General features: G+C 42.8%; 1 protein-coding gene across 1 annotated transcript in view; it reads right to left on the bottom strand.

Moving 5' to 3' along the window:
- The window catches only part of LOC126262239 (ras-related protein Rab-14), a 77,671-nt gene that overhangs the window by 47,131 nt on the left and 13,881 nt on the right, over positions 1–16,659 (bottom strand). Inside the window, exon 5 of the mRNA XM_049958709.1 lies at positions 3,457–3,575. Coding sequence (XP_049814666.1) covers positions 3,457–3,575 — 119 coding nt within the window. The remainder of the gene's footprint in view (positions 1–3,456; positions 3,576–16,659) is intronic.

Below are 16,659 nucleotides of genomic sequence, written 5' to 3'. Positions count from 1 at the left end.
TGGAACCTTTGGATTTTGCAGGTAACTGCTGTACCTACTGAGCTGAGCAAGCAGGATTCATGACCTACCCTCACAGTCCGCCTTCTGCCAGTACCTCATCTCTTACCTTTCGAACATCACAGCTCCTTCAAGCTTGTGGGGCTTGCATTCTTGGAAGAAATGATATTGTGGAGACACAGCTTAGCCAACTCTTGAGTCATGCTTGGACAGCTCAATTGGTAGAGGACTTGTCCATGAAAGGCAAAGGTTGTAGGTTCGAGTACTGATCTAACACAATTTTAATCTGTCAGGAAGTTTAAAATCAGCACACACTGCTTCAGAATGAAAATTAATTCCACACAAAGAATGTAGTAAATATTTTGAACAAACCAAATAATTATTACATAACACAGCATGAAACACTGTACATTTCCATGCAGAAACATTCTTCTGAAATGAGGTTTTATGCACTGGGATTTGAATATTACATGATACAAGCTTTTGATATTTTGTCACTGAAGAGCTGAGCATACCTGTATTAAAATATGGGGTTTTTCACCTTATGTGGGAAATCTCTTAAACTGATGAAAAGTTTAACTCAAAACTGACACTTTTTTTTAGTTACGAGGCTTTGCTAACTTAATAATGATATAGCAGTAGTTACCATATTATCATATGCTCAGTGATAAAAATCACAAACTTACACTGTACTCTGATGCAGGTTGGAGGGATAGACTGTAAAAAGGCAATGGTACACAGTTTTAAGTAGTCTTCTTAAACAGTAGTGCTTATAGAACATTTACCAGCTTATGAACATATGGGAAGTGAAATAAGTACTAGATACTCAAGGGATACGAAAATTTAATAGTCATGGGTGACTGGCATTCGTCAGTAGGAAAAGGGAGAGAAGGAAACATTGTAGGTGAATATGGATTGGGGGGAAGAAATGAAAGAGGAAGCCGCCTGGTAGAATTTTGCACAGAGCATAACTTAATCGTAGCTAACACTTGGTTCAAGAATCATAAAAGAAGGTTGTATACCTGGAAGAATCCTGGAGATACTAATAGGTATCAGATAGATTATATAATGGTAAGACAGAGATTTATGAACCAGTTTTTAAATTGTAAGACATTTCCAGGGACAGATGTGGATTCTGACCACAATCTATTGGTTGCGAACTGCAGATTGAAACTGAAGAAACTGCAAAAAGGTGGGAATTTAAGGGGATGGGACCTGGATAAACTGAAAGAACCAGAGGTTGTAGAGAGTTTCAGGGAGAGCATAAGGGAACAATTGACAGGAATGGGGGGAAAGAAATACAGTAGAAGAAGAATGGGTACCTCTGAGGGATGAAGTAGTGAAGGCAGCAGAGGATCAAGTAGGTAAAAAGACGAGGGCTAATAGAAATCATTGGGTAACAGAAGAAATATTGAATTTAATTGATGAAAGGAGAAAATATAAAAATGCAGTAAATGAAGCAGGCAAAAGGGAATACAAACGTCTCAAAAATGAGATCGACAGAAAGTGCAAAATGGCTAAGCAGGGATGGCTAGAGGACAAATGTAAGGATGTAGAGGCTTGTCTCATTAGGGGTAAGATAGATACTGCCTACAGGAAAATTAAAGAGACCTTTGGAGAGAAGAGAACCACTTGTATGAATATCAAGAGCTCAGATGGCAACCCAGTTCTAAGCAAAGAAGGGAAGGCAGAAAGGTGGAAGGAGTATATAGAGGGTTTATACAAGGGCGATGTACTTGAGGACAGTATTATGGAAATGGAAGAGGATGTAGATGAAGATGAAATGGGAGATAAGATACTGCGTGAAGAGTTTGATAGAGCACTGAAAGACCTGAGTCGAAACAAGGCCCCGGGAGTAGACAACATTCCATTAGAACTACTGATGGCCTTGGGAGAGCCAGTCATGACAAAACTCTACCATCTGGTGAGCAAGATATATGAGACAGGCGAAATACCCACAGACTTCAAGAAGAATATAATAATTCCAATACCAAAGAAAGCAGGTGTTGACAGATGTGAAAATTACCGAACTATCAGTTTAATAAGTCACAGCTGCAAAATACTAACGCGAATTCTTTACAGACGAATGGAAAAACTGGTAGAAGCGGACCTCGGGGAAGATCAGTTTGGATTCCGTAGAAATGTTGGAACACGTGAGGCAATACTAACCTTACGACTTATCTTAGAAGAAAGATTAAGGAAAGGCAAACCTACGTTTCTAGCATTTGTAGACTTAGAGAAAGCTTTTGACAACGTTAACTGGAATACTCTCTTTCAAATTCTGAAGGTGTCAGGGGTAAAATACAGGGAGCGAAAGGCTATTTACAATATGTACAGGACCCAGATGGCAGTTATAAGAGTCGAGGGACATGAAAGGGAAGCAGTGGTTGTGAAGCGAGTGAGACAGGGTTGTAGCCTCTCCCCGATGTTATTCAATCTGTATATTGAGCAAGCAGTAAAGGAAACAAAAGAAAAATTCGGAGTAGGTATTAAAATTCATGGAGAAGAAGTAAAAACTTTGAGGTTCGCCGATGACATTGTAATTCTGTCAGAGACAGCAAAGGACTTGGAAGAGCAGTTGAACGGAATGGACAGTGTCTTGAAAGGAGGATACAAGATGAACATCAACAAAAGCAAAACGAGGATAATGGAATGTAGTCAAATTAAATCGGGTGATGCTGAGGGGATTAGATTAGGAAATGAGACACTTAAAAGTAGTAAAGGAGTTTTGCTATTTAGGGAGTAAAATAACTGATGATGGTCGAAGTAGAGCGGATATAAAATGTAGACTGGCAATGGCAAGGAAAGCGTTTCTGAAGAAGAGAAATTTGTTAACATCTAGTATAGATTTAAGTGTCAGGAAGTCGTTTCTGAAAGTATTTGTATGGAGTGTAGCCATGTATGGAAGTGAAACATGGACGATAACCAGTTTGGACAAGAAGAGAATAGAAGCTTTCGAAATGTGGTGCTACAGAAGAATGCTGAAGATAAGGTGGGTAGATCACATAACTAATGAGGAGGTATTGAATAGGATTGTTGAGAAGAGAAGTTTGTGGCACAACTTGACTAGAAGAAGGGATCGGTTGGTAGGACATGTCCTCAGGTATCAAGGGATCACAAATTTAGCATTGGAGGGCAGCGTGGAGGGTAAAAATCGTAGAGGGAGACAAAGAGATGAATACACTAAGCAGATTCAGAAGGATGTAGGTTGCAGTAGGTACTGGGAGATGAAGAAGCTTGCACAGGATAGAGTAGCATGGAGAGCTGCATCAAACCAGTCTCAGGACTGAGGACCACAACAACAACAACTCAAAGTTGGCGGGCAATTAAATTTCTGGGAATAACAGAAGCTAACAAGGAAATTATTCTTGCCAACTAAAGGTTTCTGACAACAACTTTGTGAATCACGTGGTACATCAGCCCTTGCATCCTTCAAAATATACATATCTGGACACTCACGTTTTCGCGCTGGCCTCCACAAACATCAAGCCATTTTCGTCTGCAAATTGCTTTGCTTCTTCATATGTTACATCTCTCTGGGCATCCAAGTCACATTTGTTTCCAATCAAAAATATTACCTAAAAATAACAACAAGAAGTGAAAAACTATATTCCAAGAAACTAAAGCAACAATACACAAATTCTTAGTTAGTGTGGACACATGATAGGGGTGAGGGGAAGAGGACAGATAAATACGTAGCAAATACACTGGTGTCCAATATTAAAGCAACAATAAGACATTTTGCAAGATAGCATTTATTTTTCCAAAACTATATAAACAGGTGATAGTAAAGTAGAAACAATGTAATGAATACACACAAACGACTGTGACATGAATGACAGTAGACAAAAATGTTGTTCTTTTTTCCAACTTAACACGCTTGCACACACACTCCGACAACTGGTTAATGGCATGTGACCACCTCCTGCAGCAATACAGGCCTGACAATGATGGGGCATGCTCTGAATGATGTCATCAGTCTCATGCCAAGGCACTAACACCCACTCTTCCTGTAGAGCTGCTCGCAGTCTTTGAGAGTGGTTGGTGGATGATGACATGATGCAAGCCGTCTCCCTAGTACTTCCCAGACATGCTCTACGGGATTCAAATCAGGAAAGTGAGCAGGTCACAACATGTGTGCAATATCTTCTATTTCAAGAAAACATCAAACAACCGTGCTCTACGAGGTCGCACATTATCATCCATTAATACTATACATGGGCCCACAGCAATGTAACAACCGCAAATGAGGCCCCAAGATCCCATCACAATACCTGACAGCAGTTATACATTGCCGATTCACCTGCAATTTCATGAAGAGGGGTTTGTGTGGTAATCCCTGCCCACACCATTAGGGCTGCTCCTCGATCTGTCTCTTCCTGTAATGTTTGGGTCCCGAAATGTGTCCCACGTTCCTTCAAGATGCAAATCTATTGAGAATCACTCTCCACCCTAAATCGCCACTCATCTGTGAAAACAACATTGGCCCAGTGTTCAACCATCCAGGTGGCATGTTGATGACTCCACTCTAGAAGTTCCCTTCTGTGAAGTTGCGACAGAGGTAGACACACAGCATGTCTCCAACAATAAAAGCCACTCTGCGGAAGTCTTGCATACACTGTTTGCCTCGATACAACAAGTCTAAAGGATGCTGCGGGGGCAGATGCCAGTTGCGGTGGTTCCGTCATGTCATTACAACCAAATGTCAGTCCTCTCTTCTGAAGTCACAAGCAGTTTGCCCTGCTCTGGTCTTCGGGATACAGTTTTGATCTCTATGAACTGTCACCACATCTGAGAAACAATAGAGCGATTCACATTAAGCGGTCACGCCAAATCAGTTTGCGACTGTCCTGATTCCTTTCTTTCTATGCCCTCCACTGCAGAGAGTCTGCCATACTGCACCACCTGTGACAATGTACACAGTGATTGTGGATGTAGGGCTATCCAGCAAACACTACCTTATTTCATAGGTGCCCTGACATCCTCATTGCCATGGTTACCCGTTGAGCAGAATACCGTCTTCTGTGCACAACAAAACCGTATGGAATCTAGATGGCACATAGTATGATTATATCGCAGATTAGACACAGGATGAGGAAACAGCAGTTTGTTGCTTTAATTTTGGACAGAAGTGCACTTATAGGCAATGACACAAACCCATAACATAAAACCAACAACTTAACTGTTATATTTCTCTAAATACAAGATATGTGATCTTATCCACCATTGAGTTATATCAGTAACAGATTACAAAAATGAGAAATGGAAAAATGGTTTGTGTGTGTGTGTGTGTGTGTGTGTGTGTGTGTGTTTTAGGGTCCATAATGCAATGAAAACAAATATACACTTCCTAAAGAAGAATCACAGGTATCCACTTGTTCCTGAATGTGGCAAAACGATAATCACCATGCAAAAGGCAGCTCCTATACACTTAACTAGTGTGTCAGTGCAGTAACTGTACACCACATAAAGTTAACCAACGCCACAAATAAACTGACTGGTAGCTTAATTCTATGCATCCTAATACAACGCCTGGAAAAAAAAGTGAAGCGCACAGAAACGGAGAAACAATGAAATGAAACGTCACGGGTTGAGAGGGTATGTGATGATATTGCAGCAATTACAAAATCAAGTCAAATTTACAAAGAACTTGGCAGTATGTGCCCACTTACCAGTATGATGAGCACCCCCATGGCCTCTATACATGCGCTGATTTGGTTGGGAAGGGTCATAAAAACATTATATCCTCTCCTGAGGCAAGATGACCTAAAATTCATTTACTGGGACCTCGATACACTGGATACTAGCTGTGGGATGTACTGGATGTCTGAGCAAGGTTCTACACACATTCTGTGGGGGACACATCTGTGGATCTTGTTGAACATTTGAGAACCTCAACATCGAACAGTTCATAGAAACACATACTGTGTGTAGATGAGTACTGCCTTGTTAAAAAATTGCACCATTATACTGTCACACAGAAGTAACACACGAAGATGCAGCATGCACATGAGATACTGTTGTTACATTACAATTCCCACCATGACGAGAAGTCTATGCCATCCCACAGCATGACACCATGAGTAACACCACTGTAGCTACAAAACATTGAAAGAATGGTGCCTTTTCCCAAGTCACTAGCATATTTGCTGACAGTCACCCTTGGTAGTGCAGAACTGTGAGTCTCTGTAACACAGTGCAATGCTGTTCATCAGCAGTTGATGTTTCCAGATCACGGCACCTCTCCAAACAGCTGTTTGTGTCATGGTGCTAATGGCAGCCTCCACATGGACCAATGATTTCCTAAATCACTGGTAATCCATCACGGACAGTAGCCAAGACACGCTATCAGTTTCAACACCAAAAAGCATCTTCTTCAGACCTCTATATATGGAAACATACACAGCATGAGAGTAAAATTTGAGGGTACAGACAACAAAAATCACAGTTCATGACTAAAACGGGGATAAATCACATCATAAAACTACATGATAAAAATATACTATCGTTACCCATATAAAACAAAATGTAGCATCTATTTTATACTGCTTAACTTTTTTTAAATACAATAACCACATATTCTAAAAATGTAATGTACCCTGCAGGAATCCATGCATACAAAGAATTACACCAGCAAAGTAACCGAAGTTGCGTATATCCCTAACTGGAACACCTAAGAATATGGGATATATAAAAAACGAACCACCTGAAAACACCATACCAAACAGCTAGAATAAACAAATGCAACAAAAACTTAATGAACAAACGTTCACTGGATAATGCAAAGCAACTGAAATAATAACATATACTCTAATGACCTCTAATACATAAACAATGTAAATCACAGCCTAAAACTTAGCACACAAATAGCATTGAAGTCACAAAAAAGTATGAACACATGCTCCATTGAGATTATTGTACAGCAACCCAGGTCCACAACCACACTAGGATAGGAAATGTGTAACTTGTGAAAGTAAAAGACAATACGCGCATTATCTTCTAAATAACACTGAAACAAGTCACCAATTTTTCTACTAATTCCAGGAAATGTACTGGACATAAAACGACGTTGCCAACATTAGTAACATCCAATGTCAATATGTACCCACATGGTTAAAAGTAACATACATGATACGTGTCAGCGAACAATGACTGAAAAACATCTCACACAGCAAATCTTTTATTTATAGGCAACAATAGTATATAAAGTAACGTAGTAGAAGTCAATCGCTAAAACCAACAGCCACGTGCGTATAACATACACATACAGGACTATGAACTCAAACATCTATAGGGAAATCCATTGGAATAAAACCAAGAACACATACATATTAACATACATAGGATATCTACAGATTTTCAGAGGATCACATTCATGACCTTTTGAGTTTTTCAATATCTCTTTAGTTGCATTATGACCTCTTGAAAATATGCATGATTCAATGACAATATCACGTTTTTATGAGCCTGAAAGCTGGTTGAAATGGAACCTGAATATAATAATTCTTACCTGACAAACTGTATATCAGCAAGAATAATGTAACTATGTATGACTGAGTATAGCATTCATCAAACACTATAAAAACATTACACTAGCACAGACAATGGGGTTGGTTGGTTGGTTTAAAGGAGGGGGGAAAGGGATCAAACTGCGAGGTCATCAGTACCTTGTTCCCGGTAAAATACTTACACAAGGGAAAGAAGAAAAGAAAGGAGACATACAGCACAATAACAGGAGAGCAGAAGAATAACAACCAACAGTGCTATGGACAAAACAGGAAAAGAAAATCACAGAGAGAAGCAAGAAACAGGTAGAAGGGATAAAGACAAGAGAGAAGATGACCGTGGCTGGCCGACCACAAGAATAAAAAGGAAGAGCCAGTCACTCTGAGACAAATTAAAATATCCAGCCTAAAAGCATTAGAGTGGAGAACACAAAGGGACAAAAGACGTGCAAAAAGTTATGTAGAATGATAAAACCCACCGTCACATATAAAACATAAAACTAAATCAGCTAAAATTAATGGCAATGTGTCCGGTAACTGAAGAGTCCATTGCAGGGCAGCCAAAGAAGGACAGCTCACCAAGATACGGGCCACTGTCAGCCGGGTGCTGTACTGACACTGAGAAGGGTCAACGCGGTGCAGGAGGTAGCCATGTGTCACCCAAGCGTGGTCAGTACGGAGCCGACAGAACCACAGAGTCACCGCGAGAGGCCTATGTGGAGGTTTTTCACACATTTGTAGTCTCATTGATGGCACACACTTTGTTGTGCGTACTGAAGTTCTGCCATTCCATCTCCCAAAGCTGCAAAACCTTGTGGCGCAGTACTGAATGCTCGTCAGTTGCAGAGTAGCCGATCTCCATAAGTGGTTTCTGTGTGGCCAGCCTGTTGGCAAGTTCATTGCCTGGGATTCCAACGTGACCTGGGTTCCAGACAAACACCACTGAACAACTGGACTATTCCAGGACATAGACGGACTCCTGGATGGTCGCTACCCAAGGATGATGAGGGTAGCACTGGTTGATAGCTTGTAGGCTGCTCAAGGAGTCAGTACAAAGAAGAAACGACTCCCTAGGCATGAACAGATGTGCTGAAGAGCACGAGAGAGAGCCACCAGCTCAGCAGTGAAAACACTGCAGCCATCGGGCAAGGAATGCTGTTCAACATGTTCTCCATGGACATACGCAAAGCCAACGTGATCATCAGCCATTGAGCCGTCAGTCTAAACCACTTCATGGTCTCTGTGTATGTCAAGAATCGATGGAACTGGCAGCTGAGAGCCGCGGGGTTAACTGCGTCCTTAGGGCCATGTGAAAGGTCCAGATGAAGCTTCGGCCTAGGTGTACACCATGGAGGTGTACGTGAATGGACCTCAGGTATAGGTGGTAAGGGCAAGGACTCCAGTTCAGAAAGAAGGGATCGGACACGAACTGCAATTTTAAGCACTGATCTGGGCCGTCGATGCGGGAGATGAACCGCCGTGGGTGGGAAAAGGAGATGGTAATCCGGGTGCACAGAAGACTACGAACGTGTGTAACGTAACTGGTCAGCAGTTGTGCACGCCTAATCTGCAATGGAAGGACTCCAGTCTCCACCAGGACGCTGGTCACCAGACTCGTCCTAAAAACTCCTGTCGCTAGGTGAACACCACAGTGGTGCACTGGGTCAAGTAAATGCAACGCTGAGGGTGCTGCCAAACCATAAAACAGACTCCCATAGTCAAGTTGGGATTGATCAAGGGCTCTGTAGAGCTGCAGTAGCATAGAGCGATCTGCACTCCAATTGGTGTTGCTCAAGCAGCAGAGGGCACTGAGGTGCTGCCAGCACTTCTGGTTAAGCTGACGAAAGTGAAGAAGCCAAGTCAATTGGGCGTCTAAAACCAGTCCTAAGAATTGTATGTCTGTACTATAGTGAGTGGATTGTCATTGAAGTAAAGTCTGATTCTGGATGAACAGCATGATGTCGACAGAAGTGCATAACACAACTTTGCGGCCAAAAACTGGAAACCATGGGCTAGAGCCCATGACTGCACCTTGTGGATGGCTCCCTGTATGTGCCGCTCAGCAACACTGGTCACCAGCAGTGGAGCAGTACGAAATGCAGAAGTCGTCTACATACAGAGAAGGTGAGACAGACGGCCATACAGCTGCTGCTAGGCCATTAATGGCCACTAAAAGTAGAGAGACACTCAGTACAGAGCCCTGCAGGACCCCATTCACCTAAATATGGGGAGGGGGGCGGCTTGGGAGGCACCAACTTGGACACAAAGTATGAAGCGACAGGAAAATTTGGAAAAAAAATCGGAAGCGGGCCTCTGAGACCCCACTCGTATAATGTGGCAAGGATATGTCATCGCCAGGTCATGTCATACGCTTTTCGTAAATCAAAAAAGATGGCAACCAGGTGGTGTAGTAGAGTGACCCTGGCAGAAGCAGTCCTGACCATGGAGCCTTTAGGTCATGTGACTCCAGGACCCAACCCAACCGCCGACATACCATACGTTCCAGCAGATTACAGAGAACGTTGGTGAGGCTGATGGGCCAATAGCTATCCACACCAAGCAGATTTTTATCGGGTTTGAGCACCGGAATGATGGTGCTCTCCCACCATTGCGACGGAAAGACTCCATCGCACCAGATTCTGCTGAAGATGATGAGGAGATGTCGCTTGTAGTCAGATGAGAGATGTTTAATCATCTGACTGTGGATCCAATCTGGCCCAGGGGCAGTGTCGGGGCAATGTGCAAGGGCACTGAGGAGCTCCCACTCTGTAAATGGGGCATTATAGGATTCACAGTGGCATGTAGTGAATGAGAGGACTTTCCCTTCCAGCCTCCGTTTGAGAGTGTGAAAGGCCGGGGGGTAATTCTCCAATGCAGAGGGTCGAACATAGTGCTCAGCAAAGTGCTCGGCAATCACAATTGTGTCGTTAGATAACACGCCATTTATGTTAACAGTGGGAACACCTGTTGGAATCTGGTACTCGAAAACACATTTGAACATTGCCCAGACATGGGAAAGTGACTTATGGCATCCAATAGTAGAGACGTATCTCTCCCAACACTCCTGTTTCTGTCATTTGATAAGTTGGCGAACGTGGGCATGGAGCCGTTTAAAGGCTATGAGGTGCTCCAGGGAAGGGTGCCCCTTGTGCTGCTGTAGAGCTCACTGACGCTACTCAATTGCTTCAGCGACTTCCGGTGACCACCTAGGAACTGCCTTTTACCGGGGGCACCCTAAAGGGCAAGGGATCGCGTTTTCTGCTGCAGAAACTATTGTTGTCACCTGCTCAACCATCACATCGATGTTCCTGTGTGGGGGAGATTCAACGGTGACAGCAGGGGTGGAAGTTTCCCAGCCCACCTTGTTTAAAGCCCATCTGGGCAGGCGTCCATGGGCCTGATGCCAGGCAGTGACAGGAAGATGGGGAAGTGGTCACTATCATACAGGTCGTCATGTGCTCTCCAGAGGATAGATGGGAGAAGTCCTGGACTGCAAATTGATAAATCAATGGTCGAGCAACTACCATGAGCCACAATGAAATGTGTGGCAGCTCCAATATTTAAGAGGCGGAGGTCGAACTGAGACAAAGTTTCAACATCTCTGCCCTGGCCAGTAAGCACGGTGCCACTCCACTAGTGGTTATGGGTGTTAAAATCCCCAAATATAGGAAAGGTTTATGGTAGAGATCGGCAACAGGTGGACCGTGGTCCATATACGGACTGCGGAAGGTCAAACCTCGGACCGCCAAATATTCTTAAATACAGTCCGACATCCAACTAAATATCCCGGCGCCTCTAGGCTAGTAATTTAGTCGAGTACTGAGTAATTTAGTAACTAAAAGTGTCTGAAAAACAAAAATTTAGTAGAGTAGATTAGCAAATCATTTAGTCGAATCGATCCATTTCATTCTATTTTTCTCGGTGAGTAGCGCCTCCCACCACACGTCACTGCTCACCCGTTCATTTGTTAAACAAGTCCGAACCTGTCGTTTCATTCAAAGAGAGCACAGTGGGCGGTCGGTCTTTACTACTTCGTTTCGTCAATTGCACGCAGGCCACAAAGCAATTATTCATTTGTTTTACAATTTGTTGTGTGAAAAACATTTTCGTACAAACATACCTACATTAATAATGGGTCCTAAAAAAGCGAGAAGTGGACACTGAAAATAGGAGATTTTTGACTGAATGGACTGAACAATATTGTTTTACATTGCCTGATAGGCCTCAAGCAGTTCCAGTTTGCTTAATATGTAATAAAACTGTCGCTGTTATTAAAAGTGGCAATTTAAAGCGACACTATGAAACAACTCATCATCAATTCCACAAAAACTTCCCTCTTGGCAGTGAGGTTCATAAAGAAACACTACAGGTAACATAATTCTATTAGATAATGTATAAATATGATATGTATCACTGCTTTGTAAACTTATCATGATAAAATTTAAATTACAGGAATATCTAACTTCTTACGAAAAAAGCACGAAATTGTTGGTTCGCTGCATGAGTGAGCAAGAAAAATCGGCAGCAGTAGCGTTACATGTGTGCTGGACACTTAATAAACACCAAAAACCATTTTCAGATTCTGAAATAATGAAAGAATGTTATGTTGGAAGTAGCCTCGACACTTTTTGAAGAAAAAAGGATATTGTCACTGCAATTCAAAGTATTCCAATGCCGGCAAGAAGTAATACAAGAAGAACGGAAATTTTAGCTACTGATATTAAAAGCACCCTGCTTGAACTTTTGGAAGAGGCACCATGCTATGCCACTGCACTTGACGAATCCTGTGACATTGTTGATGACGAACAAATATTTATTTTCGCGAGATTTTTCGACATTGAAAATAAGATACTCAGGGAAGAATTGCTTGCAATATTGTCTTTGAAAGGTAACACTCGAGAAGATTTATTCAAAGCTATTGGTGAATTTATTAATAATTTCAACATTCGTTATGATAAAATAGTGTCGCTTTCAACTGACGGTTCTCCAGGCAAAGAAAAAGGTGTAGTAAAGAAAATCAGGGATCAGAATCCAGGTCTAATATAGTATCAGAGTATAATTCATCAGACTGCTCTTTGTGGAAAACTCAGTGCTGCACTGACAGAAGTAATGGGCAGCTTGGTGCAGTTGATTAATTTTATGAGATCTCATTCTTCTCTTCAACACTGAGAGTTCAAGAAGTTTCTTTCAGAATGTGAGGCAGCATATTCTGACTTATTGCAATACAACAATGTTCGTTGGTTAAGTAAAGGCCAAGTTGTTTAACGTTTCTGGCTAATAAAGGAAGAAGTAACCTCCTCCTTGCAAATCTTGGATACGCAGGGAGCAAAGAAGCACTTAGAGTTCATAACAAATGAGCTCAATATGCTAGCTGTGGCTTTTCTGAAGGATATTCTGAGATATTTAAATGCACTCACAATAGGGTTACAAGGGAATGGGAAATTAACATGTGATCTGATCTTTTCGTCGTAAGCTGGATATTTTTGAAAAAGATATTGCAAGGCACGAATTTATTCATTTCCCAACAATTTGAGTACAAAAAAGAGAACTCTTAAGAAGACATTGCAGTGTTTGTAAGATTTCTGTCCGATCCAAGGGATGAATTTGCTACAAGATTTCAAGACTTTGCAGAAATTGGAAAGCTGTCTCAATTCCTAAAATTTCCTTATGAAGTTGATGCATCGGCAGAATGGACTGATGTGGCTGCTAAGTTGTTCAGCATTTCAAAGTCTTCACTTCTAGTGGAGATAATCGACTTGCAAGAAGATATTTCTTTGCAAATGCATAAAACTATACCCACTGAAGAATTTTGGGGCAAACACGTTTCAGAAAAATATGAAAATTGTAAGAAAGTAGCTATCAATCTGGCCACTATGTTTGGTTCGACACACATATATGCGAATCGTCATTCTCGAAAATGAATTTTTCGAAGAACACATATTGGTCAAGGTTGACGGACACCCACCTCGAAGACATACTTTGCATTTGCTGTACCCCTCCCTCGTACACCGAACTTTAAAAAACTGGTTCGAGACCGTTGATGTAGTTTCTCACACTGAATATATTACAACATTAACTGAGAACTACTTGTTTTACTTGGTTTACCCTTTTCTTGGAAACTAACTCGACTTGAAAACAAAATAAAAACCAGTACCTTTTAATTATTAGTTTTTTTTTTCTGGACCTCCATAAATTTTACACCGAATCCAGACCCCACTGAAAACTACTTGCCGAACGCTTGTTTAGGGAGTTGATCAATCAGTGCAGCTAATACATTCAGGGGTACTGCACCATCTGGAGAAAGATATACATTGCAGACAGTTATTTCCTGCATCATCCTTATTTTGACAGTCACAGCTTCAAATGGGGTTTGAAGGGGCACAGTTTCACTAGAGACTGACTTTAGGGCATAAACACTAACTCCACCTAACATTCTATTATAGTTGCTATGGTTCCTGTAACATTCCTTATAGCCACAGAGGGCGGGGTCCGCATTGCCAGGAACCAGGTTTCCTGGAGGGCAATGCAGAAAGCAGGCGTACAGCCTAACAGCTGCCGTAGCTCAGCCAGGTGGTGGAAAAAACCGCTGCAATTCCACTGGAGGATGACAACATCGTGAGACTGGGAAGGCAGGGAACATTCATTCAATGAGGCAGTTTACGCCTCGTGGTCACCTGCTGTCACTGACTTATTGCCTAAGCAGTCTATATCCACAGTGTCTGAGGGTCCAGTGAGATCTAGGTCCTCAGCGGATGCCAGAATCTCCACCTCATCTGCAGACAGAGAACTTGTTGGTAGCGGTGGTGTGGGTGTCACCCCAATTCCCTTTGTTCTTAGGGGTCTTCTTTTTGGATTTCTCTCACTGCTTCTTGGGTTTCCCTGGCTGGGAGGCCTCCAGTGATGAAGTCTCCAGGACTGAGGATGAGCGTGAAGCCCTACGACCAGCTTCTTTTGGGCTCTTCATCCACTGGCGGGTGTCATCTTTCCCATTAGCAGAAACTTGGGAAGGGAGTGACCCAAGGGAGTCCTTCCCAGCGAGAGGAGCCAAAGAAGACTTACGCTTCTCCAGTGCAGACGTGAGGACTGATATCCCCAATGGTTGGGGGGGGGGGGGGGGGGAGTGTTGCTCCCAAAGTAGGTGGTGCAGGAGCAACAGGGAGGGATGTGCTCCCCGCCATCAACAGGGCTGGTGTAGTCTTCAGGTTTTGAGAGGTGACTGGGGTTGGCGGAGCTGACAGGGCTAGAACTGTTGTAGCCGTAGCTTAAGATGATGTGTACAGCATGTAGGAGTTCAAATTTCCTCTTAGCCTCAGTGTAGATCAGTCGGTCCAGGGTCTTTTACTCCATGATTTTCCTTTTTTTTTTCTGGGGAATCCTGCAGTCAGGCGCGCAAGGCGAATGGTGGTCTCTGCAGTTCACACAGATGGGAGGTGGGGCACATGGAGTATTGGAATGTGAGGGGAGCTCACAATGTCGAAATGTGACGCTGGAAGTACAGTGGGAAGACATACAGCCGAACTTCCAGCATTTAAAGCACCACATTGGGGAAGGGATATAGGGCTTTACATCACAGCAGTAGACCACCACCTTGACCTTCTTGGGTCATGTATCAGCCTTGAAGGCCATGATGAAGGCGCCAGTGGCAACCTGATTATCCCTTAGACCCTAGTGGACATGCCGGAAGAAATGAAAACTTCGCCGCTCTAAATTGGGGTGCAGCTCATTGTCAGATTGCAAAAGAAGGTCCCTGTGAAATGTGATACACTGGACCATATTTAAGCTCTTTGTGCCATGATGGTTACAGAATCATCCCCTGCTTGTCACAAGCGAGTAACACCCATGACTGGGCAGAGGATGCTCTTTTGATCAAGACTGACAGAGATGTCATTTGGGACAAGGCTTCCACCTCCCCAACCTTGTCCTCTAAATGCTCAACAAAAAACTGAGGCTTTATCGCCATGAAAGATTCCCCATCAGATCTCGAACATACAAGGTACCGGGTTGAATAAGAGCTGCTGCTGTCCTTAGCCTGACACTCCTACCATGGCGTGGCCAGGGAGAGGAATGGTTTGGGGTCATACTTCCGTGCATTGAATTGAGCCCATGAATGCTTAAGAGACTGCTGGTGTTTGACCACCAGCAAGATATGATGTACTACGCTTCATCGCGTCTCATCCACCCTGATGAGAGCCGGTCCAAATAGGGACCCTCCCCACGGGCGCCACCCAGCTGCAGTTGAGGCCACCTGGCAGGCCACTGCCAGGAGTCCCGATGCCCCCAGATGATAGGCATCTACTCCTCGGCATACGTGGGGAGTTAACGGCGCTGGCATCAGCATAGTGATCTCTGTGTGGTCAGGGGGCTACAACGAACAGGGTACAAGGCAGCCCCACCACAATGAACTGGCTACTGTGCTGGATATCAGGTACAACTAAACAAACAAGTCAATTATCATGGTCAGTGTAGAGAATGATACTGCACATTTGATGGAAAAATACGCACCCAGGAGGGTGACCTTGCCCAAAAGTTGGAGAATGAGCAGAAGTGCAGATCCACGTCGACGAAGGACGCGGTATGTCTTAGCACATGGACACAATGCACCATGTAAGGTGCCCTTCCCCAATTTGCTCACTCCTTGGAAAAATTTTGAAAAATGGAGGTCAAACCCAACAGGGGACCATCATATAAAGGCTGAAACAAGTGAGACTCCTTTTAGTCACCTCTTACAACAGGCAGGAAGACCTCTGATCTATTCTAACCTCTGGACCCACAGGGGTGACGAGAAGGTATGAATATTTTCACGCACATTTATCATCACATCAATTAAAATACAAATTGTTTTAACATAGTAATGTAGTGAAAAATCACAATTTTCTATAAGACAATATAACAATTCTGAAGGTATAATATTTTTGTCAAATGTTAAATTTCACAGTAAAACATTCAGTGTTTGCGTTTCTTAGCTAAAACTTGAAATTTCAACATCTAAAACTTCCGACTTTTTCTTTAACCGTTTCAAGACACTTTTTTATTTCTGAGCTCTTATTTCTTGAACTAGGCCTACTGTTCTTTTATGATTGACCATTTCATATTAATCAGATTTCTTCTTTTTTAAGGCTTCTACTCTTTTTGATGAAGCATTCTTCATAACTAGTAT

The sequence above is a fragment of the Schistocerca nitens genome, chromosome 6, assembly GCF_023898315.1.
Source record: "Schistocerca nitens isolate TAMUIC-IGC-003100 chromosome 6, iqSchNite1.1, whole genome shotgun sequence".
Taxonomy (NCBI): domain Eukaryota; kingdom Metazoa; phylum Arthropoda; class Insecta; order Orthoptera; family Acrididae; genus Schistocerca; species Schistocerca nitens.
The sequence above is the reverse complement of the archived record's forward strand: the minus strand, read 5'-3'. Positions and strand labels throughout refer to the sequence as shown.